This window comes from Pezoporus flaviventris, unplaced genomic scaffold (assembly GCF_033815535.1).
Source record: "Pezoporus flaviventris isolate CSIRO_AGI_PZ_B2104156 unplaced genomic scaffold, CSIRO_AGI_Pfla_v1 ptg000015l, whole genome shotgun sequence".
Classification (NCBI taxonomy): Eukaryota; Metazoa; Chordata; class Aves; order Psittaciformes; family Psittacidae; genus Pezoporus; species Pezoporus flaviventris.
This window is the reverse complement of record NW_026892563.1, coordinates 37,230,618-37,253,755: the sequence shown is the minus strand read 5'-3', so window position 1 is coordinate 37,253,755 and position 23,138 is coordinate 37,230,618. Positions and strand designations below refer to the sequence as shown.

The 23,138-nt window shown below is 46.2% G+C and overlaps 1 protein-coding gene across 1 annotated transcript in view; it reads left to right on the top strand.

The window, feature by feature from the left end:
* Positions 1–1,210: 1,210 nt before the first annotated feature.
* IGSF11 (immunoglobulin superfamily member 11) overlaps positions 1,211–23,138 on the top strand; it is a 102,992-nt gene continuing 81,064 nt past the window's right edge. The window contains exon 1 of the mRNA XM_061454027.1: positions 1,211–1,631. Within this exon, the coding sequence (XP_061310011.1) occupies positions 1,304–1,631 (328 nt within the window). The 5' untranslated portion in view covers positions 1,211–1,303. The remainder of the gene's footprint in view (positions 1,632–23,138) is intronic.

The following is a 23,138-nucleotide window of genomic DNA, read 5'->3' as shown; positions in this document are numbered from 1 at the left end:
CCCTTTGGTAGAAGGGTGCCAAAGCTTGATACTGGGCAAGGCAGAGCTTTACCTGGACTGGTTAGATAGTAGCTAGTTTCTCACTTACTGTTTTCATGGATGTGAACTTTTCATATTACTAAGTGATTTCTGCTACCCCAAATGCTTTTCCTTGTCATCTTTGCTCCCAGGTGAAGCTCCCCCCTTTACAGTGGAAGTGCAGCCACATGAGGGGTCTGTGCTGTGCTCAAGACAGCTGAGGCAGCAGAGACCTGAGAGGTGCTGAGCATGGGGATGCTCCCAGGGCCTCTGGCTGGGAAGGAGGTAGAAGCATTGCAGGGTGTGAAGGCTTCATGGCTGTGCTTCAGTGGCAGGGGAAGCTTCGGGTAGGGGAGTAAAGCTAACATGGTCAGACTTGGACAGGGAGCTGGCCATGTGCAAGGAATCAGTCAATACAAGCTCTTTGCTTTGATCATTTCCCTGGATAACCACCCTAAGCTTCTAAAAGGCTCCTTTCCTCCCTTCCCACCCCCTACATGCACTTGGTTTTTTTTGATTGATGTTTATGTGTAGCCTTAAGGACTGTAACTACTTAAGCTAATGACCACTTGTTGATGATTCTTGTGTTAAATGGTATTGTGAGGCCCCAACTTCAAGAGCTGCCTTACTCACTTCAGAGAGATCTTGGTCTGATTTTTGGGTGTGCTGAACACTTGAACCTCTCACTTGCTTGAATAGAATCCTAGAATGGTTGGGTTGGAAGGGACCTTAACTCATCCAGTTCCAACCCCCTGCCATATGCAGGGTCACCTTCCACTAGACCAGATTTCTCCAAGCCCCATCCAACCTGGCTTCGAACACTGCCAGGGATGGGCAGTCACACCTTCTCTGTACAACCTGTGCCAGCTCCTCACCACCCTCACAGTAAAAAGCTTCTTCCTTATATCCAACCTAAATCTCTTCTGTTTCAGTTTGAACCCATCACCCTTTGTCCTGTCGCTACAGTCCCTGATGAAGAGTCTCTCTCCGGCATCCTTTTAGATCTCCTTCAGATACTGGAATAGCAGGGTTAAGGTGGCTCATACGCTGAGCCAGCAATGTTTACACTGTGTGTGCTGCAGCAATGCCTGGTCCCATGCATCCCAAATTTGCTGTGTGCTGCCGCTCTCTCTTTCCATGCAGCTATAGGCAGGCCCTGGAGGAGAAGATGCTCAGCAGAAGCTGGCCCGTGTAGCATCCCTGCGGATGCAGCGGTACCGGGTTGGCGGCGATGGACACATCCCAATCTGTGGGTGGCCCGCGCCACAGAGCAGGAGTGTAGCGGATGTGCCGCCGTGTACCGGGACGGGGGGTGACAGCCGCAGCCCGGCGGGTTGCTGGGGCAGCTCGGGGCCGCCAGGCTGCGCTCTCGGTCCGGCCGCCGCTCCTGCCGCCCTCCCCGGGCGGGCGACCGGGGCTCGGGGCACGGCGGAGCGGGCGGTCCCGGGACGGCGGCGGTGGCACCATCGGCACCAGCACCTGCGGCTGCGGGGAGAGGCAGGGCTCGGCCGCCCGCTCGGCGCCCCTCGCCCGGCCCGGCATGACGCGGCGGCGCCCCGGCGGCGGAGGGAGGTGGGTGCCGGTAGCCTTGGCCGCGCTCCTGGCCCTGCGAGGTGAGTGCTGCTCGGGAGGAGATGCGGCGCGGTACCCACGGACGGGGCATCGCCGTGCGGTCGGCGACGGGGATGGGGCGGGCGGCCGCCCGCCCGCCCCATCCCCGTCGCCGACCCCACGGCGATGCCCCGTCCGCTGGGCCGGTTGGGAGCGAACCAAGTTTTGGTTGCGGTCCCACCGGTGATGCTCGGAAATGCGGCGGTGGGTGAGTGCTTTTGCAGGCAGGCTTGGGGAAGGAGCGCTGCTCCGCTCGGTGCCTCCTTTTGCTGCTTCTTCCACTGCACCATCCTTCTTTATACTAGTATCCTATTTATTCTTGCGGTGCTGTGAAAGTTGCTCTAAGCTGGGCTTCACGTTGCCTGGGCCTAGTCCCTGTGATAAGCTCACCTAGGTGGAAAAGTCTGGGTCTATCCTTCAGGCCCTGAGGCAGCCGGGGAACTTTGTGCAGGGATTCCTGGAGCCCTCCGTGTCCTCCTCTGGCTCATTCTCCTAGGATTTAACTGAAGTGACTGCCCCATAACATGAGGAGAGACCCAAACGACTCCATCCCTTCCACCTCCAAAAGCCCTTCCGAAATAAGGTGTGTGCCTTGGTCCTCTGTGTGGAAAGAGAAACAAATGGCACATGGCAGATGCTGTTAACATCGCATAGTGCATTGTTGGAGAGCACCAGGAGGTGCTGTGAGAGGGGCAACAGCAGGAATTACAAAGTGTAGAGTGTTCAGACTCATCTGTTGATCAGGTGGCAATGCCTTCATTCAAGTCATGCCAAACTTCAGAGCAGGCCTGCTCAGCCTGAGGTTTACAAGGTAGTTTTCTTAAGGTCTACTCACTTACGCAGAGGTCCACTAAGTGGTTTTGCTGAGCTCTGCTGCTGGGAAACTGGGAAATCTGCTGCAAGTGATCCCTCATGGAGCAGGAGGATGGTAAGAAATGACAGCCTCGCCCACTAGAATACCAGAGATGTCTCAGTGAAGCCTGGATGAAACTTCCTCGCAGTCTGCGTTTGGATGGAGATGCTGCTTGTGTAGATGTGCCTGGCTCTCACTCTCCTGTGTGGTGCAGCAGTTAGTTTCCCTCTGCCTGGGATCCACTGAGAAACAAGTTTTATTATGGACAAGGACTTTCACACGTGTCTCAGCCCCAAAAGCACTCTGAGTTCTGTCCTCGGAGCACATTTGGGAGTCTGATTCACATCCATTAACTGGAAAGGGCACCTGCTGATTTCAAAGAGATGAATTACAGAAACAAATAGTTTGTTAGCATTTAATGGAAAGAAATAATCCGAGCTGTTCCACGCTTCGTCTTATTTGTTCACTTTTTATGTACTTTTCCTGGTTAGGAAAGCGAGTTCAATGACTTCTAGTTTCTTAAGGCCACAATTTGTCTGCAGATGTTGCAAAGGTGTAACTGTCTAGAAAGTTAGTGTGCCTACTGCAGTGAGAGGCGTGTACGTGATGAAGTGTTGGTGTGATATCTCTGCAAAAACATATAACAGTAATCGGCTTTCAGGTTAAAACTAAAGGGGCATTTAATTATCTCTTTAAGCAAAAAGATTGATTCAGTGTTTAATTTCTTGGGTTTGGTTGAGGGCACGTGGGGACAATGACAATGGAGAGAACTAGCACAGAAACACACTTTCCATGAAACGTTTAAGTGCAATAATGTAGTGCTTTTCCTTGCCCTTTAGGGCTTCAAAATTACCTGAATGAATCACTTGTGTCTCAAGTTTGGGGCTTTATTTTCCTTTTTGCCTTAGGAAAAGTCTTTAGAAGATGGTGGTAGATGAAAATAGCTGCAGTACACAGTTACTCCTGTGTTATGTGGTATGGCTGTCTCATTGGTGGTTCTTGAATTAGGAAATAAAACCTGGGTAAAGTATAAGGAATTCATGAAAGCTGAAATAAAACTGGGAGAGTTTTTTCTAAACACCACTTGCGGAAGACCAGTAAGTGTATTTCTGCTCTGGGTTGCCAAGTCTGGTTAGGAAGAGTGATTTTATTCCCTTCTGTGAGGCTTTAGATTGGTTCAGAGGATAGAGAAGGAAAAAGATGGGATCATATGCAAAGTGTCACATAAGTGAAAGGTGAAAGGTTGAAAAGTTAAAGGATCAGAAACTGTAAGAGTGTATAATCAGAAGAAATACTTGATGTGAAACAAATGAGAAGTGGCAGGGAAAAACTGCTCCTGGAGGTCATTTCATCATTCTCACACTTCCTGCCTATGACAAAATACAGTCAGGCTTTGTAGTGAAATGTCAATCAAACATTATAGTCTCATTTCCTTACTTTGCTTTGCAATTTGTAGAATAGCAGTGATTCTCTTTAACTGTCTGCTTTCTCCAGGACTATAATACCCACACTGAATGCTTCTGGGGCAGGGGCAGCGTCTGTGTTTTCCCTCTAAAGCATTATGAAAGTAATAACTTTAGAGGAAATAACATTATTTTCAGGCTCCCTAGAGAAGTTTAAGGAAAGATAGGAGGGAATTCTGTTTAGAGCTCGGAAACCAAACCCGCGATTGCAAATCAATCTTGCTCTGTGGCCAGAAATAGCATGCTGCAAATTGTTAAATGTGTTAGAAATCACACATTGGGTACAGCTAAACTGCAGAACCGACTTTGACTGTATGGTGTTTGGATCCTGTGATGTAGTATCACAACAGGTGAGATGTTGGCGTGCTACAGTCGCTGCAGCAAGGTGAGGGTAGGAGCTGTGTATGCCTGGTGGTAGTGCATCAGTGCAACAGCAGGGCTGCAGATTACACACTACTTTCCTAGTCCTCACCTGAAGTCACCCTCCTGCCAGTCAGGGGTTATCACAGCTGAAACTGAGCAGTTTTGGCCTCTCAGCACCCTTGTGCTAGCTCACATATCCTTCCCAGCCCTGCACCAGGTCCTCAGCCCTAGCAAAGGAGGATTCTGGCAATCCCTTGCTCTTCCATACTTATGCTTTCCTTTTTTTGTTTTCTTTCCTTGGAACAGATTGCCGTTTGTGTCAAGCTGTGTGGTTTTGTGATGTGTAGATAAATCATTTTGCTCACGACCTGACCTTGGTCCTCAGCAGTAGGCACAGATGCATTGACTACTTTTTGCGCCTCTGAAGTGGCCATCCTTTCCTTAGTTTGGGAACTGATTCTTTCTCTGTTTCTTTTCTGTATTGCTTAAACTCCAGTTTTCTTTTGTAAGATTCCCTTCTCTAAGGGATCTCAAAGTGCCTCGAGAGCAGCTATATTTAGCTGCTCAGTAGTAATATGGACATACAAAATATGGTGTAAACAACTTGTTAAGAAACTTAAAAATCATTTTCCTACCTCCAGTGGGGAGATGTTTTTATTATACCAATAGTAGAGATGGAGCAAGTGAGGCTCAGAGAGGCTTTGTGACCTACTGAAGGTCAGCAAATGCTGGTAGTAGTCTTGAGTGTCTTGGTCCAAACTCTAACCACAGGACAATGCTTGAATTTATGCAGCAGGTTAAGCAATACTGTAATGGTACTCTTTAGGGATGTTCACTACTAAATTGCGGTGAGTCATCTATATTTAGCAGGATGCTACTATCATTGTGCTTTTTAAGTAAAGTGCTTTTAACACAGTTTATTTCAAGGAGAAGTGCATGCACTGAAAACATGTTCTTTGTAGTTTTCTCCTTGTGGAGCCTTAATGCTGTCTTTCCCCTTTGTAAATGTTCAGAGAGAAATTTAGCTCCTGGTTGTTTAACAGACAGTAGTGTAACAAAGACAGTTCCCTGGTTAATACTACGTTGTCATTTGCACGCATTAACTAACTGAGAGTCTCCAAACTTTCCTTTGTGGGGGCAGTCAGTTTGATTTCTAGCATGGGAAACTGAAGTGTACAGAGGTGAAAGGATTTGCTGTCAGGTGGGACATCTGCCCAGCCTCTCCTTTAGAGAAGTCACAGTTACAGGGCTCCTAGTCATATGCCACCCACTTCTCTCACTGAAATGCTTCATGTTTTATGCACCAGGGAGAAAGCACAATGTTATTAAGTATGCACAGTGAACTGTTGTGGTTTTGGGTTATTTTTTCCCCTTAAATGTTTACATCTCTTTGGTTTTGGAGGTCAGTTGTGTCCCTTATGGCTCCTGCTTTTCTTTTATTGCTTGAGCTGGGGTGAGGACGTGCTCCGTTTCATCAGGGTTGAGGGCTTCATTCTGAATGGAAATAGAAGTTGGATGCTTTGGTTTTGAAAGGAAATTTTTTGAGAGAAATCCCATCTTAGGACAACCAATGTTGTGTTTCCTTGTGGAACTGTATTATTGCAATACAAGAAAATACCCTAGACAAAAAGGTACTTCGGGGTGGTGTTGTTACCCCCAGATGACAACTGAGTACCAGGCAGCTTGCTCGTTCCCCTCACCAGTGGGATGGGGAGGAGAGCTTGGAAAAAAGGGTAAAAACTGTGGGTTGATATAAGAAAAGCTTAACAATTAAAGTACAATTTAGTACCAAGAATAATTAGAAGGCACAACAACAACAGAAAAGATAAAACACCACTTCCCCCCACCCCAAACAACAGTGATGTGCAATACAATTGCTCAGCTCCTGCCGACCAATATCCAGCCTGTGCCTGAGCAGTCAACAGAGCCTTCCAACTACCTCCCCCCAGTTTCTATACTGGGCATGATGCTCTGTGGTATGGAATATCCTTTTGGCTAGGTTGGGTCAGCTGTCCTGGCCATGCTTCCTCACAGCTTCTGCTAGTGAGGAGATGCACAAGAGCGTGAGAGACTGAAAGTCCTTGATCAGAGTAAGTGCTACTTAGCAACAACTAAAACATCAGTGTGTTATCAGCACTGTTCTCAGACTAAGGCCAAAACACAGCACTGCACCAGCTATTGAGAAGAAAATTAACTCTGTCCCAGCTGAAACCAGGACAGTGTGAGAAGCCAAAACTTTTCAACCCAAAGATGATTAAGTTGGATGCTTCTGTATTTCTGACAATTTTCCCCCGTTTTTCTTTTGAAGCACAGTTATGATTTTACAAAACATCCCATGTTTGATAAAGTTTGGGTTATTGGAAGTATCTACAGTAAAATTCTCAGTGATTGCTATTTCTTATTTCTATGGGGCATTCAAAGACAGTGATAAAAACCGATTTGCAGCAACTTGTGATATCTGTGCACAGTCATTATTTTTGCCATCTTGACACATATATATGAACACCAGATACATGTGCGGCATTTCCTGTGTCCTTATTCATTGTTCAGTAGAATGCTGTTTACACCAAATACAGCAGAATACAGTGCACCAACTATGACAAGTTTCTGTTTAATAAATACAACCTCTTTGTTAATCTTTGCTTCCCCTTCTGGAGCAGTTGCTGAAGAAATCGGAACAGGACTAGTAGATCGAGCTCAGCCTCCTATTACTGGTACGGGTGCAGAGCTCCTCCTGGCAGCAAGCGGTACTGGTGCATTTGTATATCTACATGATGTTAATTTCCAGTCTAATTTTGGCATTAGATTAATCAGATTGCTTACTTAAGGGTAAAAACTTGTGCTGTTTTTTTTTTCTCCCCATAAGTCAAACCAGCTATGAGAACATGAGCTAGGTTGGGTTTCACAAGCAACAGCTGGAGAAAGCCAATGGGAACTCCATTTTGTTACCTCTGGGCTTGGTTTTACTTGATGCTGAAGACAGGAATGTCATCTGTGGGGGAAAGGACACACTGTTTGCAATGTGTGGTGCATTCCTGCAGTGCCCTGTCTTAGCAGTGCTAGGCCAGGTCAGACCGCTGGCCTGGGGTGGCGTGGCCAATGCTGGATGAACATAAAATGAACTAAGTCATACGTATTGCTGCCACCAACACAGAGTGAATAAAATGTCCATCCCTTCTCCTTTCCTCAGGGAATCCCCCTCTGCTTGCAAAGCAACTGATGCAAAAATTCCCTTTCTGGGAAGACTTGTGGGGTTTCAGAGCCTTCTCTTTAGTCAATGGTGCGTGTATACAATCCCCCTGGGCACCTAGAACTCAGCCTCCCAGACAGCATGGGCAGTGGGTGAGCTCTCCCAGGCCCAGCTCTTCCCATGGCTGGCATGTTAACAGTGTCTGCCAGGAGCAAGTGGGTTGGTACAACCTCTCTGCATGTCCAGTGGGGAGATTACTTCCTAATCTTTGTTAATTAGAAGTTGGCTAATGCCTGGAAGTATGAGGGTGTAGTGGTGCTATGCTTCTTTCTTTTCCTTCATTCTACCTGCTTTATCGATGGATGTTCCCAGTATCTTTTTAAATGCACAGACCTCTGCTGAGCTCTTGACTTTACAAATACATGGACTAATCATTCCTTGATGTTAATTATAGGCTGTGTTTAGAATAAGCAGAAAAAGTGAAAACAGAAAAGGAAAGGGAAATTGTAATAGTGTCCTTATGTCTGCTCATATTTTGTGCTTTTCAGCTGTATTTAATAACCTTTTGTCTTAACCTCCAAACCAACAATAATGAAAAACCTCCACAAAATCCAACACCCCCCCAAAAAAAAATCAGCAAACCCCACAAACTAAACCAACCAAACAAAAACCCATAGAAACCGCTATTTCACATCATGCCCATTTGATAACTTCTTTCCACCTAGCTCCTCTCCAGATTAAATTCTCTCAGTTTTAGTTGTGCTTGACCAGTAAGTGCTGTTGGCTGGTGATGGATGAAACCTTTCTGTGCATTCCCTATCTTCAGGTGTGCTGCCCAGAAGTAACTGCAGCAATCCCTACCCTGTCAGTGTTCCCACTGGCATTTGACTGCTTCAAGCATCCTTTCCAGCCTCTGCCTTTAGACATCCTAACAGCTTGCTTGCTTTTTTGACCACTGTTGCACATTGAACAGATGTTTTCATTGAGCCGTTCACAGTGATACCAAGATCTTTTCCTCAAGTGATTACATCTGAATTAGAAGCCCCATGGTATATGAGTAGTTCAGATTATTCTCTCAAGTTCTTATTACTGTCCGTTTGGCAATGCTGAATTTCATCTGGCATTATGCTGCCCGCTTGCTGAGTTTTGTCAGATCCCTGGGAAGTCTCCCTCAATCTTCTTTTGTCTCAGCCAGCCCAAATCACTTTTCCAGCCCCCTGTCTCTCTTCCTGATATTAAGGAATAGATTAAACCACCCCAGAGCTGGTATGAAACCTGGAGATAATCCCTTGTAATTGGGGCCAGAGTGAGGGCAGGGGGAGAGGGCCTCCCATGCCTCTGAGCCTGGGCACTGAGCCGAATCCAAGTGGCATATACCCCATTTTGGGGAGAGTAATAGGGAAAAGGGGAACCTCACTCCAGGCAATCAGGGATGAGGCTGGCACTGAACTGTCATCCTACTCAGAATGGTTTAGCAGATAGACTTGGAAGTGACTGAAAATGAATCACTTAATCCTGCCCTTCCCAAAATTTGAGTGGATTGAAAGGCCACAAATTCCTCTGAGCAGAGCCCAAGCTGGTTTGTCTCCTGTTGGGTACTTTTAGGGGCTTAAAGAGTTTGACTTAACCAATCCCTACTGCAACTCCGAGGTTAGCTTGTGCACTCTCTCAGGGAAAGCATTACTAACTTGAAGAACCCTCTGACTTGGCAAAAGCCTGCACGTCTTTGCTGGCAGCACAGCCACTTAAGAAATGCCATTCCCCTACTGTTCAGCACTTCTGGATGTGTCCTTTGAATACATTGAAATGATTGTTTGTTTTTTTGACTTCTGCAATTTGGCCTTCAGTTTTGTTCTCGGCCCTCTTAGCTACCATCTTATGAAACAAATGCTCACATTGAATGACTTCTTGCTCCTTTTGTTTGACCATACAATGTGCTTTCTTGCTTCTCGGGGTTTTTTTTGTTCAGGGGCACCGAGTACCTTTTCAGTGACAATGCCAAGACCGCTTCAACACCACCACCATGTAGAGTATAACAACTGTAATCCCCTTGCTTTTGGGGTTAAGTTGTTCCAGCCAATTTTTGCTTATAATTGTCTTTTATAACGTTTAAGAGGCGTGATGCAAAGTTCAGGTGCTATTTTTCTCACAGCGATGATAGATTTGATTATGTGTGATGCCCATTACTTTGTAACTGGGATTGCTTCTTGCACCAGTTGTGGTGTTTTAGCTTCTGAGTGCCCTGGGACTCACTGTTCCAAGTTTTACCTATGTGCTTTAAGACGCTGCAGAACTGTAACCTGCTGTGACACTTAGCTAATTCCTGCCCGTGTTGCTGATGTCACTGTTTTTTGCTGTTTGTTTTGACTTTGTTGTTCCTTTGCTCTCATCGCATGCTGCGTAGTAGATGTTCCCTTTCCTGTTGGGAAATCCAGGAGGCTGTTGGGAAATCCAGGTTGCTGTAGTGAGATTTGGTTTTTAGTTGACCTTTCTCTCTCTTCAGCCTTGACTATCTACATGGGATCTGCGCATTACTCATCTTGCAGTTTGATGTCTCTGCCTCTTTGCCTGCATCGGATTTGGTCTGTGGTGAATTCTGCAGCTGTGGGCCCATGGATGGCAAGACATGTTGGATGCTTTAACCATTAACATAGCTATTTCACCCCTTTCCTGCACTGTATAAAGCAGCTGCTGCATCCTGTAGGGAATAGCTTGCTGCAGGCTTCAGCTTCAAACCTGAAGTGTTCCTTGGAGCCTTTTCCTCCAGCTTCACACCTCTGGCTCTAACCTGTGTTCTCATCAGCTATGCATCGGCTACAGTCTGAGCTGTTTGGTTTTGAAGTGATATCTCGGAAAACAGCCATGCTTCTCAGTTAGAAGGTCCCTGGGTGCTCCTGCAGGGAATGTTCTGCATGCCTGTGCATTGCTTGCTCTGCTGCCTGAGATGGGGGGGCCTGAATTTCCCTCTGACCCTTGGGGAATGAGAGAGGGGTGGGTGGCAGACCCTGTTGTTTCAGTGAAGCCCTGTGAGAGAAGGTACCAGAGTGCTTCTGTAGGGTGCTGCTGGGTTTGTGTGCACTCTGGGGCTACTTCCCTAGCTGAGCACGTTTGAACTTTGCTGTCTGATGGGGTTTGATGTTGAAACGTCTGTTTTAGTTGCGGAGCTGCTAAGCTGCAAGCCTGCTGTGTATTTGGAGCTAGTGGCTCAGGGAGGTTGACAGGACCTTGGCTACTTGGCAGAGGAACAGAATAGCCTCAGTCTGCCTGCAGAATGGCCATGTCCTTGGTTTGTCAAGGGCAGCCTTTCCTTTTGCCCTGAAACAGCTGGTGTGCCCTGGGCCTCTATTATGAGGCTCATCCGCAATCAGCGCCTCTGCACTGAAAATGCCTCGGACACAGAGCACAGGCTTGTGTTTCTCAGCTGCATGGCGTTGCAGCAAGGCTGCGTTTTGCTTGTTCTTCAGGGAATGCTCCATGTAGCTTTTTCTTTGCATAGTCTCATCTGTTCTTGCTGCTCTTGTTCCTATTCCCAGTGGCTGCTTTTTTGTTTCTGTAAGACTGCATTTTGGCTGCCACATTGACAGCAGTTTTCTATTTATCCACAGAATAGCTCTAGCACAGACAGGCTTCCCCCAGCCCACCCTGATCCCCATCCTCCAGCCCTTTTTCACTACCCCTTACCTCCTTCAACCTCCCTGGTTGCTCCAGCCCGGAGCCAGAGGTCTGAAGTGGAAGGGATCGCTTCAGGTGAAGGGATGAGGGGGAGCTGCAGCATCCTACAGCCACCGGCTTGTGTTGCATCCTAATTGCAAATAGCCCTTCCGGCGTCAGCAGTTTGTGGGAATAATTGACAGGAGGTGCCGGCGAGGTGCTGAGTCAGAGCGAGGTGTGCTTGCCAAGTCACTGCAGCAGAAGGAGCCCGCTCGCCTCGTGTGGAGAGAAGCCAATGGACGGTGGGTTTCCTAGCTGCCTTTTGGGCCTCTTTCTTACCTCTTTCTGAAGCTGCAGTTCAGCGCAGCAATGCTATGCATGGAAGAGAAAAACAGGGAGGATGTGGAGGGAGCTCTCTCTTTTTACTTCTTCTTTTGGTTTGGCTGTAAGCACTGAGGGTTAGAGGATGTGGGCTCCATTCCCACCTGCTGCCACTGTCTCTGTGCTGCCATTTCCATGCTCTGAGTGAGTAGAAGGGGTAGAAAACACATAAAAGGAATTGTCAGGGGTAAGTGAGTGCCCCTAGTGACAGATGGGTGAGGAAAAGGAGCTAGTGACAGCCTCAGCCAAGCAACGGAGGGATAGCTGAGAAAGCCAAAAAAGCTGCAGAATAAAATGACTCAAGAGGTGTTTTGGCTTGTCCTTCCTGCGGGTTGCTTCTGCTGCAGTGTCCTACCGTTTGTTTAGGAGTTTGAAATTACTTGTTTGACATACAGGAAGATGAGTGCTTGTCCTATATAGATCTAGCACCTTATGGACCTCCAGGTCAGGCTCGTGACAGCTTTGCCATTTACTCCTGACCTTCTTGAGTGTGGCTGGCATCAATGCTTATGCCAGAGCTGAATCTGTCCCAGAGACCTGGATCCTTTCCTTGCTCCAGGGTGACTTTGGATGTCTTTTTCTCCCCCTCTTGTAGCACAGAATACAGTTCTCCTGCCTCAGAGACAGTCGGTAATTGTTTGCACAGTGATCTAAATATATGTGTCTGTGTGATGGCTTTGTAGGAAGGGTATATTATTTTTGCTTTGAATAACCACTCTGTAGAAGATGAAGGGCATGAAGAAAGATGCTCACATATTTCTCAGAAACCTTTTGTATCTATGCACCACCCACCTGTGTTTCTAATGCTCTGTATAATCTTCCTCTCCACTGACTTAGGTAAAAGCTGTGTTACCTACAGCATCATGCAGCTGATGGGGAAAACTGAGGCCCAGAGATGCAGGATTCTTATGGCCAGCATGGGGTTGGAGCCTGCATCTCCTGACTACCAGCCTGTGCCTTCTCCATGGGAGTTGAGGCAGTTTAGCCTGCTTGAATACCTTTCCTTCCAGAGTCTTCACGACAGTGGTTTCTGGATGGATACTGACTTTGAGTCTTTAAAGAAAATCTGCAGTGATTAAATTCAATGTGGTTCTTCTCTCATCCTTGCCTTGGCCACCTCCACAATAAAAGTTGGTGGCCCTGGGGAGGGAGCTGTGTGTAGGATGCCTGTCCTCCTTGCCTCCGGCTTGCTGCTTGTTCTGTTGCTGCTGCTGGGTGCAGTCTGCAGAGCTGATGGCAATCATAGAAACACGGAATGGTTTAGGTTGGAAAGGACCTTAAGGTCATCCGGTTCCACCCCCCTGCCATGGGCAGGGACATCTCACACTAGAGCAGGTTGCTCCAAACACTGCCAGGGATGGAGCATTCACAACTTCCTTTGGCAACCTGTTCCAGTGTCTCACCATTCTCACAGTAAAGAACTTTTTTCTTAGATCTAACCTGAACATCCCCTGTTTCAGCTTGAAAAAGTCAATCTTTGACCATCTGTGGCTTGAGGATGTTTTGGAGGAAGCCTTACTCCGCTGCGTTCTGCTGTGAGATCAGCTGGGGATAGCTTGGTGCTTAGGCTTGGCTTGAGAGGCTGTTGTGGTTTAAGCTTTGTTGTAAATCAGCCATGCAGCCCTCACTCCCTCCTCCCCCACCCCTTTCCTCCCTCTGCTCCTGGTAGGGATGGGGAGGAGAATTGAAAGAATGTAACTCCCATGGGTTGAGATAAGAGCAGTCCAGTAACTAAGGTATAACACAAGTCACTGCTGCTACCACTAATAATAATAATGATGAAGGTTATAACAGGGGAAGAGAATGCAACTGCTCACCACCCGCCAACCAATACCCAGCCCGACCCCAGCAGTGATCTAGCCCTTCCAGGTAACTGCCCCCAGTTCTACACCCTAGGCATGACATGCTGTGCTATGGAATACCCCTTTGGCTAGTTTGGGTCAGGTGTCCTGTCTCTGCTTCCTCCTGGCTTCCCCTCCTCCCTGGCAAAGCATGGGACTCACAAAGTCCTTGGTCAGACTAAACATTTGAGCGGTAACTAAAAACATCGGTGCTATCAGTGCTGTTCCCAGGCCGAAAGTCAAAAATGCAGCACTGCACCAGCTACTAAGAAGGAGAAAAATGACTGCTACTGCTGAACCCAGGACAGAGGTGCAGGACAGTCTGCTGCATGACTGGTCTGCTTTCAGTTTGTGTTTCTGTGTGAGCCTTGCCATGGATGGTCTGCATGGGCACTGCTTCATTGCCCAAAGGAATGTTAGTCTCCATCTGTCCGAATGCACCCCTTCCTCCTCATCCATTCTCTAATGATGCTGTGTCTTCACTCTGCAAAAGGAAAAAAATAGTGTTGTCTGTTATGACTGGAGCTCGATAAGGTACTTATGGGAATTGAACACTCAATTCCCTTGGGTTCCTTTAAACAGCCTAGATGAGGTGGATTTATGTTGTAAATAAGCAAGGGGAGGAAGCAGTCCTGTCAGCAGTGCCATGGGTATTCTCCCAGTGTTTGATACAGCAAATGCTGCAATAAAGCTTATTTGGCTTTCAAGGTCTGTGGGTCAGGAGCTAGGACCAGAGTCTTTAAGAGGTCTGTGATGCCAGCTTGCCTCCTGTGGTCCTATGTGAGGGTCTTCTAAAGCACTGATAAGCGCAGTGGAAACACTAGTGTGTAATAACACTTTATGTATAAAGACTGTGCTGTGGCTTGATAAATAGACCTGATGTCCACTGCGCCAAGGACTAAGCCTGCTACGAGTCAGTCAGGATGATGAAGCTCTGCAAAACCAACTTTTCCTTTCACTTCCAAAGAGTTAAGATGTATATGGATGATGAGGTGTAGCCTTTAATCGCAACCTTTGCACCAGCAGAGACAGCATTCGCTCTGGAGACAATTGAGAGCTTAGTTTGACAACTGCAGGAACCTGTTTTTCCACTCTATTCCTCCATAACCAAATAACCAGTTTGCATCAGTTTTCCACAGAGAAATTCAGTTGTAATTATCATAGCTTTAACTAAAAGAATACAAATATGGTGTAAAAAGATATAAAATGACTGAGAGACCAAACGAGTGTTGGAGTACAGCTGTCGCTTAGAAGTCAACAGAATGAAAAAGCTGCCTTCCTCCTTGGCTATGAGAGAGAACCCTTCCTGGGATTTTGTTTTCATGGTTAAAAGGAATTATATACTCTATTTTAAGTTTCTTTCTGGGATTTTTTCCTTGGGCCATATAGCCAGGGGACAGTAAGCAGCTTATTTTGTAGCTGCAAGAGGGGAAAAGCAGCTCATGTGGGGATGCTGCTGACCCTCATCATCCACTGCCATGCCCTGCCTGTGATTCACACCTAGCTCCCCCTTACTCCTTGTTTGCCTGATGCACGCCTCCTGTATCTCTCACCTTTGTGAAAGTGTTGACTATGTGGCTTGATGGACACATGAAGATGCCTGCCCATCAATATGAATTTATGTGAAATGGACCCAAATTGTGGAGATCTGATGAAATTACCCAACTGTTTTGGCTAATTTCCATTTGTTTTGGTTTTGCTCAGGGAACAGCTTGGATTCTTCTCTCAGATTTTAAGAGTTATTCAGCCTTGGAGCTCAAAATCAAATCACAGTCTAAAGTCAGACCAGGTCTCCTTAGCTCAGCGCTTAGAACAAAAATGTATTACACTCCAAGTCCATTAAAGACAAACGGCTGTCTTAATGCAGTAATAGAACTGGACAGTCAAAATAAAGCTGCACTGGGAAATGCATAAGTTAATGATGCCTTGTTATGTATCCTCTATCTTTTATGGCATGAATTTTATAGTCTAAGTGGTAGTAAGATTAAAGGGAGGTGAATAATTTATAGCAAATAATTTATTTAATGAATTCCTCTTCCATTTCTATTTGCAAATAGCTTGTGAACATCCTGTGCTTTCTTTGCCTTTTCCTTATTTGAAATTACTTACTGAATAGCTTCTACAAATAATGTGTGACAGGGTTGTTCTTTGTTTCCTTTGGTGGGGAAGCAGTATTTCAGCTCCAGCTTTGGTTGTTCAGTACTGATACAGAGCAAAAGTTCGCACCATCGTATTTCACTCTCTTGACAGATTAAAGTAATAGCTAGAAATATGCTGTTTCTGAAAGGTACCAAGATTCAGCTATTAGTTTTTAGTCCTTCAGATTATTTATATGGAGAGGCAAGTTAAAATTTCTCTTTTGCCAGCATGTGCTATAATTGCTTGAGATGTGTTACTTCCTTGCACATTCACGTCACTAAGAATACTTGCAGAAACAAGCAGAAGGATGTAAGGACCACAGTCAGCAGCGAGCTGTGCATATGCTTGACTTCAGGCATCTTCTTGAGTAGATGCAGAAGTGGTAGAGTGGCAAATGATGAACTTGAGCATATGCTGAAGTGGTTTGCTGAATTAGGGCCCAAAATATAGAACAAAACAAATCTATCTTCCATGAAAGTGAACATATGAAAGACTTTTGTTTCCTCATCTGCAGTTATGGGGTAGTACATCTTTCAGATGGGGTGGAGGAGGCAGTGTTGTATATATTGCACTCACTTGCAGTATTTCTGATTCCATCAAATACAAGACACTTCATCTGAAATTTCCCATGTGTTTTTTTTTTTCTCCTTAAAATCTGAGGGAAACATGAATGGAAAAAACTCCCAGCCATTAATTTTACTGTTTTATTTCTAGTTTCATCTTTCCTGATTTCTCAGATTTCAGAATATTTTCCATGTGCTTTTATTGGTTTATCTCTCTAAGAAAAAAGCTAATTCATTAATACTAAAAAATGCTTGACCATAGAGATGTTCACAGAAAGGAGTGCTTTCTCTGGGTCTAAGGAACAGGCATGAGTTATTTTAGCACCTTAAAGGGCATGGAAATCAATGGGGCAGCTCTTTGTGGTTGGGAAGGTGAGGGGACGTTTATCAGGCAGCAGAGTGCTGGAGCTGGACTGGCAGTGTGTGCTGCAGGGAGGACTGGGGAGTCCCTGGACTGATGTATTCCTATTTATCATCAGTGCTGCTCATGTCCTCTTCTGTGATTCCAACTCCAGGACTGGAAAAGCTGGAATTCATGAATTTTGCACTGGTAGTTTCCTCTCATTTATAAGGCTTTTAGAACATTAATCACATAAAATTTATCCAGGCTTATGCTAATCCCCAACACTTTTAGTAACACCGGTGATGAACACTGTGAAATTAAAAAGCAATCACCTATACCAAATGAAATAAACAGCAAATGGGCCTAATGGTTGTGCCACGTGTCCTTACACACTACAAGGATGCCTTTGGTAGCAAAATATGAAGGGCTGCATTAGGTTTACAGGGACGGTGATGCTCTATCTTGCAAGGGCTGTGGGCACTTGGATCTGTGACAGGAACAGCATCAAGAAGCTGCTTGAGGCAATTGCATCCTTGTTATTTTGGGACCAGAGCCTGGTCAGCTCAGGAAGGTGGGAGATCAAAGGGCCACTTCTGAATTTAGCTTGGGCTCACTTTCATGGATGAAAATGGCAGAACAGGTTAGTTTGAAGAGAAGCATGGCTATGTCTCCATCCAGTGGCTAGTGCCACTGGGGAGGAATTAGCCTCCCACAGAAACTCAGCTTTATATGGGGGCAAATATCCCAAAACTGAGGAAGTGGCAGAGGGGAGGCTGCCTTCCTGAGACTGACTTTGACAGAGGTGTAAGATGTGTCTTCTCCTGTCTTCTGCCTTTGTGTCACTCTCCTCAGTGTTATAAACACAGATTTGTTATAGTAGGAATAGCAATATAATAATTATAATAATAATTAACTGTTTTACACTCCCTTGGGAAAGATCCTGGTTGTGCCAACTGGTTCTGCAATGACTCCTATGGGACAGTGCGCAGTTTGAGACCTAAATGACCATGGCCATATATCAGGCTCTCTCTGTGTGCCTGTCGCAGTCAGCCAGGACAAGTCGAAACAGGCAAAAGGAAAGAAAATAGACAAATTTCTGCATCCACAGCAGCTGGAGTGAGCGTCAAACAGATGGGCTCTTCCACCCTGATTATCCCAACCTCCTAAATATAGAAATGTGGGCTTTTTTTTTCCCTTCTCCTCTATTTTTTGTATATAAATTTAAATTACCCGAGGGGGTGGTGTTAGCTCATGCTAGGGCAGTGCTAACGAGTGCAAATAGAAGTCATCTGCTGACAGAGTCAGATCACAGCTTCTGCTCATGACTGTTCCCCTCATCCTGCCCACACATGCTTTATCCCATTGGAAGTTTGGGGACTGACTGGGATTGAAGCTGTCCTCTCAGTGGGGCAGGGGAATATGTATGTGTGCACGCATGAGCAGGCTTTTATTTCAAACCCTATCCATGGTTATGCAGATACAGAGTAAAGAAGCACTGAGAAAAAGGGTAAGAACTGCATGTCCTTGCCTCCTCCTGCAGATGGTTTGGTAAATAGATGGGGCATCTGTATTTAAAGTAAATGCAGGAGTTTGCAGCTATTTTGGCTCTCATTGCGCAAGCACAGAGAGGTAGAAAGGTGTGGGGCCTGCTTTTATCATGTCCTCACTTGTGTTCTTATGCAGTGTGCAGAGAGATCAAAGGGATAACTGCTGGTACTGGGCTGGCTGTGCCCAAACACCCTTGTCCTTTTTGTCCTCCAGTGGTTGACACCAATCAAGCAGCAGCAAAGCAGTGCTTTGTGTGATTTTTGGGGACTCCTTTTGCTGTAATGAGGACTTGGGTTAGTGGAAATGTATTTCCTCACAGGAAAAAAAAATCCACAGGTTCACCTTCCAGATTGCTTTTTCCTCTGCTTTTTCTTGTCCTGGGACTACACTTACAGCTTTTCTCAGGCTTTTATTCTCTGACCAGCCATGGGAGCAGGAGGCAGGAGGAGATGCTGCCTGAAGAATGTGGTAGAGGAGCATGAAGTGAGCATGAGGCAATGTGTCTCGCCCCTGCCCTGTTACTTGCACCGTGGGTCTTGCTCTCCCCTCCTCTAGAAGGGAATGACAGGCAAGGGCTTGTTTCTGAGGGTGCTGGTAAGGAGAAACTTTATGTTGGTGCTGTGTTAATACTACCAAAGATGTATAACAAGGGTAAAGGTTTGCAGCAAAACTGCCCCGACTTGGGGCCCAGCCAGGCAGAACTACAGTGTTTTTCTCATGTCATTACATACAAGGGTGTGTGGGGCTCTGTGGCTGCATCTACACTACCGTCAGTGTAGATATCCATATACACTATGCGTAAGACTTCAGAGGCACTGTGAAGAGATTGTTTATCTTATGGGCTGCTCTCCATGTAAGTGTAGCACGTGGTTTATTGAAGGTCCCAGGGCTTGTGTGCTCATGCTCTCCTGCAGAAATCCAAACAGATGCAACCTTAATCCCAGACACCAGAGTGCCATACATACCATTGGCTTCTATAGACGCTGAGTCTTCCTTGGAGGTCTCCTGCATGCAGGAGGGGTTGACAACGGTTGGAGGAGGCTGTTTGGCAAGTTCCCACAGTGGAAGAAGGTGTGGAACAGGCTCAGCCAGCAGCTGGCAGGGTGACAGAGCTGTAGGAAATCCTTCCTTGGGGCAGCCGGATAAAGCTGGTGGTTTCCTGAGGGATGCTGCACAGCGAATTGTTGCTCATGGTCTTTTCAGAGAGTGCTCTTCTTGTTACACCCAGGTCATGCAGAGTAGCATTGTCTGGATCATGAAGCACCCAGGTGCTATAGATACTGACTAGATAAGCAAAAGATTATCTGGAAACCTGGAAACAGTGTGTGTTTGGCATCGTGGGGGTTCTTCAACTAAAAGTAAGCCTTGCTGGCAGCAAGCTCATGTTTGTACTGTGTTCCCTAGAGCCTAGGTCAGGAGAGGGCTTTACAGCCTGCGTGCAGCGCCAGACCTGAGCTGGCTTCCATGTGTTTGCTTAGGACTCAGGATAAGCTCTCCCATATACTGCATATAAAGGATCACAGCAAAGAGACACCTAATTGGCTTTGCAGGAGAGGCTTTGGCACGGTCTATTCACGCTGATTCACGAGCGGCTGTATCAAACCTGGCTGGCACGGCACAGAGTCACTCAAGCATCTCTGTGCTGTGCACTGGAGACTTCCTGACCAGCAGCAGCTCAGGGATGCAGGCATATACCCATGCTGGCTCCATGTGCTGCCTGCTTGGCAGAGATGCCTCACTCAGGCTTTGAGCCACTCCGTGCTTGATTTGCCTCTTGCAGCAGCTTCTCATTCATGCTGCGTAGAGCCAGGGCTACTCGGCCAACAGGACCTATGGTAACTCTGATGGGAAGCACCCCTATTCTGCACCAACAGCATGGTGAATCTGCAGCATGGAGATGATAATGGTATCTTTAGGACGTAGGGAGGCTGGTTGTGCTGCTTGTGTTAATAACTGGTATTTTCAGTGATACTTTTCACCTTTTCTTGCCTTGGTTTCACTCTTGGTGAATGGGGTTAACATTCCTCCTGATAACAATTGCTGCCCCCTGAGTAACTGTGGTGCGTATTGCTGTTATCCTGTCTTTGCTTAGAGACACTTAACTCTCTTGCTGGGTTTTAAAAGGATGAGCTGAAGCATTCCTGGATTCTAGCTCAAACTGATTTTGTATGGAAAATTTTAGCCACCTCTGTCCTATTTCTGACAATAAGATTAGGGGGAAAATGGGTTCCTATTGTTTGAAGAGGAAACTGCTTTCCTTTGAATTCTTTTCACAGTGCTGTGCAGCCAGACCTTGAAACACAGCAGGAAGATGGTCTGTGTGATATGAGTGTGCTTTCTGCCACCTTTGAGAAAATCTACCTGAATTTGGCTAGGGAAAAAGCCCTAAGATCAAATCTGGTCATTCATTTGCTCAACAGGGGCACCACAAAAGTTAGCAAGGAAAAAGGCCCTGACTCTTCACCCACTGTGAATGATGGGACCGTGCTTTATGCTCCCCTGCAGCATGCAGACCGTGCTGAGCAGGTACCAGGACAAACCCAGACCTCTCTTACATGAGCTGAGCTAGGGCTGGCCTCTGGCAGTAGGAGGAGGATGTGGGTCTGTGCCTTCTTACCTGCTCAGGGGACCTCCTTTGTCATACTTGGAGGTGATGGAGGAGCCCTGCAGCACCCCATCCCAGAGGAACTGTAGGATGCTATACCACTGAGCGCCCTGAAAACCTCCACAGGGACTCAGTAAGTCAATCTGCTGGCTGGGCCTTGAAGGTATACCACAAATAAAAGCTGCAGTCACACATTCAGTGCAAAGTCAGTAAAACAGAAGGCTAAATATATGCTCAGTTTCTGTCTATCCTGGAGGTTGAAGGAAACAGGAACAAACCAAAGTATGTGATATTTATTAGTTTGATTTAGTACTTAGCTATATTTCAGCAGTGCCATTGGTGCTGTTGCTTTTCTAGCAGAGCCTGGCTGAATATCTGAGCTGTGTTGATACCTGAGTGGTTTGATAGTTTGTTTATAAACTACCTTCGTGAAGGCTGCGCTCTCACAATAGGTGTTAAAAAGCAGATGAATTAATGTAATGAAGAAGTAATTTATAATAATTGTTATATTAGTAACAGTAAAGAGTAATGAATTTAAAACCTGGGATGTTTAAATCTCTGCCAAGTAGACTGCCCCTTTCATCCTTTCCTTTCTCCTCTCACTTCTCTGCTGAGAACTCACTGGTATGGTTGTCATTCACTACCTGTTTTGAGGTTTGCTGCTGTCCATTTTAACAAGAGAAGAGTTGTGGTGCAAGGATTATCCAGCCAAACATGTTGTGGGACTTCTGCAGTACAAGTATTTCATCATCATTGCTCACAGTATGGGTAGAGTCGGTTTCTTCAGGAAGAAAATGGGAAGGAAAAGGAGAGAGATGACTAGCATAAAGTAAATGGCTTCAGCTGATGATTGCAAATGTAGATGTGAAAGGAACAGGTATTGGATTTCTCCATGTACTGGGCAGCATGTGCTTGTTACTCAGGTGGAGGAATTGTACCTGGGGTCTCTGGCAGCAAGGGTTGCCAAAAGTGGTGGGAGAGCTCGCATATGCCACATTACTGAGCTTCTAGTCTCTCCCCCAGCGCTGCAGCATCTGAGGAAGAGGAGCCACTGCATGAAGCAGGGATGCTGCTTCCCCTGGCAGCGACCAAAAGATGCTCCTTGGGCATTACTGCTCTTCCCTGCTTTTGTTCTTATTCAGAAGAGTGGAAGTCGGGAACAAAACGGTCTCTTGGCTGGATGTCATGTGTGTTTTGTGGAGTCTGTCCCAGCCTTTTGCAAAGGCGGGCAGTGGGACTCCTGCCAGTTCAATTAGGCCAAACACACCATACTTGGGTGCCTAAAGGTGAATGCTTACATTTGTATTAAGGCACATCAGAAACAGTCACCTCCTCTTTAAAGTGGTGAGCTGCTTGAGAGGCTCAAGTTTAGTCCCAGAGCAAGTGCTGAAGAAGTCTGGTCCTACTGAAGACTAGATCTAGAGCCTTGGGGGTCCCTTCTTTTGTGACCTCAAAAAGAGGACAGGGTTGGTCAGATTCATATGGAAATGTTCCACTACCTGAAATCAGACCCCTGACCTACTCTAATGTAGCAGGCTTTTGCTCAGAAGTAAGATAGATGGAGGTATTTTTAGGGCTTGGGCGCAGAGCAATTTGTATAGCAGGGATTGAAGTGAGAGGGAAAGCTGATCAAACACAGTGCTGGTAACAGTTGGTGGTGTAGCATTCTCCCTCCCTCCCCACTTCTCCATCATGGAGAAAAGGTGCCAAGGGCAATGAAACATATGCTGAGATCACCAAGCGTTATCACCTCCAATAAGTTGAGTGGGGTTTGTAAATACCCCTTATTGTGTGGGGTTTGGTGGCTTTCCTTATCTGCTTGCTCCTAATTCTTCATGCAGACAGGTTCAGTTGGGTAAGTACCTGGGAGATGGCTGTTCATGGCATGGGCATTCCTGGGAACAAGCAAGGAAACTTTCTATTCAGCTTTTCTAATCTCTTGTTCTCAGACTGTGTCAAGACCCAGCACCCTGTGATCCAGGTTACCAGTCACACAAAGAGATAGTGCAAGCTGACCCTCTCTCAAATGGAAAGTTTTTGGTTTCTTTTTTTCCTTAAATCATTCACCAAGTGGTTGTCAATCGAGAGTAAATAATTTTCAAGCCAATTGTAAGTTGAGAGTAATTTTTTAAACCATGTGTTGTGCAGAAATCACAGATAGTAAGAGGGCTCAAATGGGTGCTAGGCATTACCTGGAGGCTAACTGAACTGCATTCTCCTACCAAAATCAATGGCAACAATAGAACTCCCCTTCCTTGCCCTCTGGTCTGCAGGTGTGAGTCGCTATTGCAAGTATGAGAGAGACTGGTGCTGGGAGAAACCAACAGATAGTGGCTCTTAATTCCTTAGGGTGATGCACACATCGTGAGAGGCTTCATGACTCTGCAGAACACATTAATCTTTCCCAATGTGGAAATGTAGCTTTTCAATCAAGCAATCTCCCTTCCACCTTGGGCCTTGAAAAGATGTATTTCTGTTGTGTCTGTCCATGGCACTTTATGCTTTGTTTTGTTTTCAGAAAGGCTTTCTTACCTTTCTCAAACAAAGGAGCTTGGAGACTGCCAGGTGT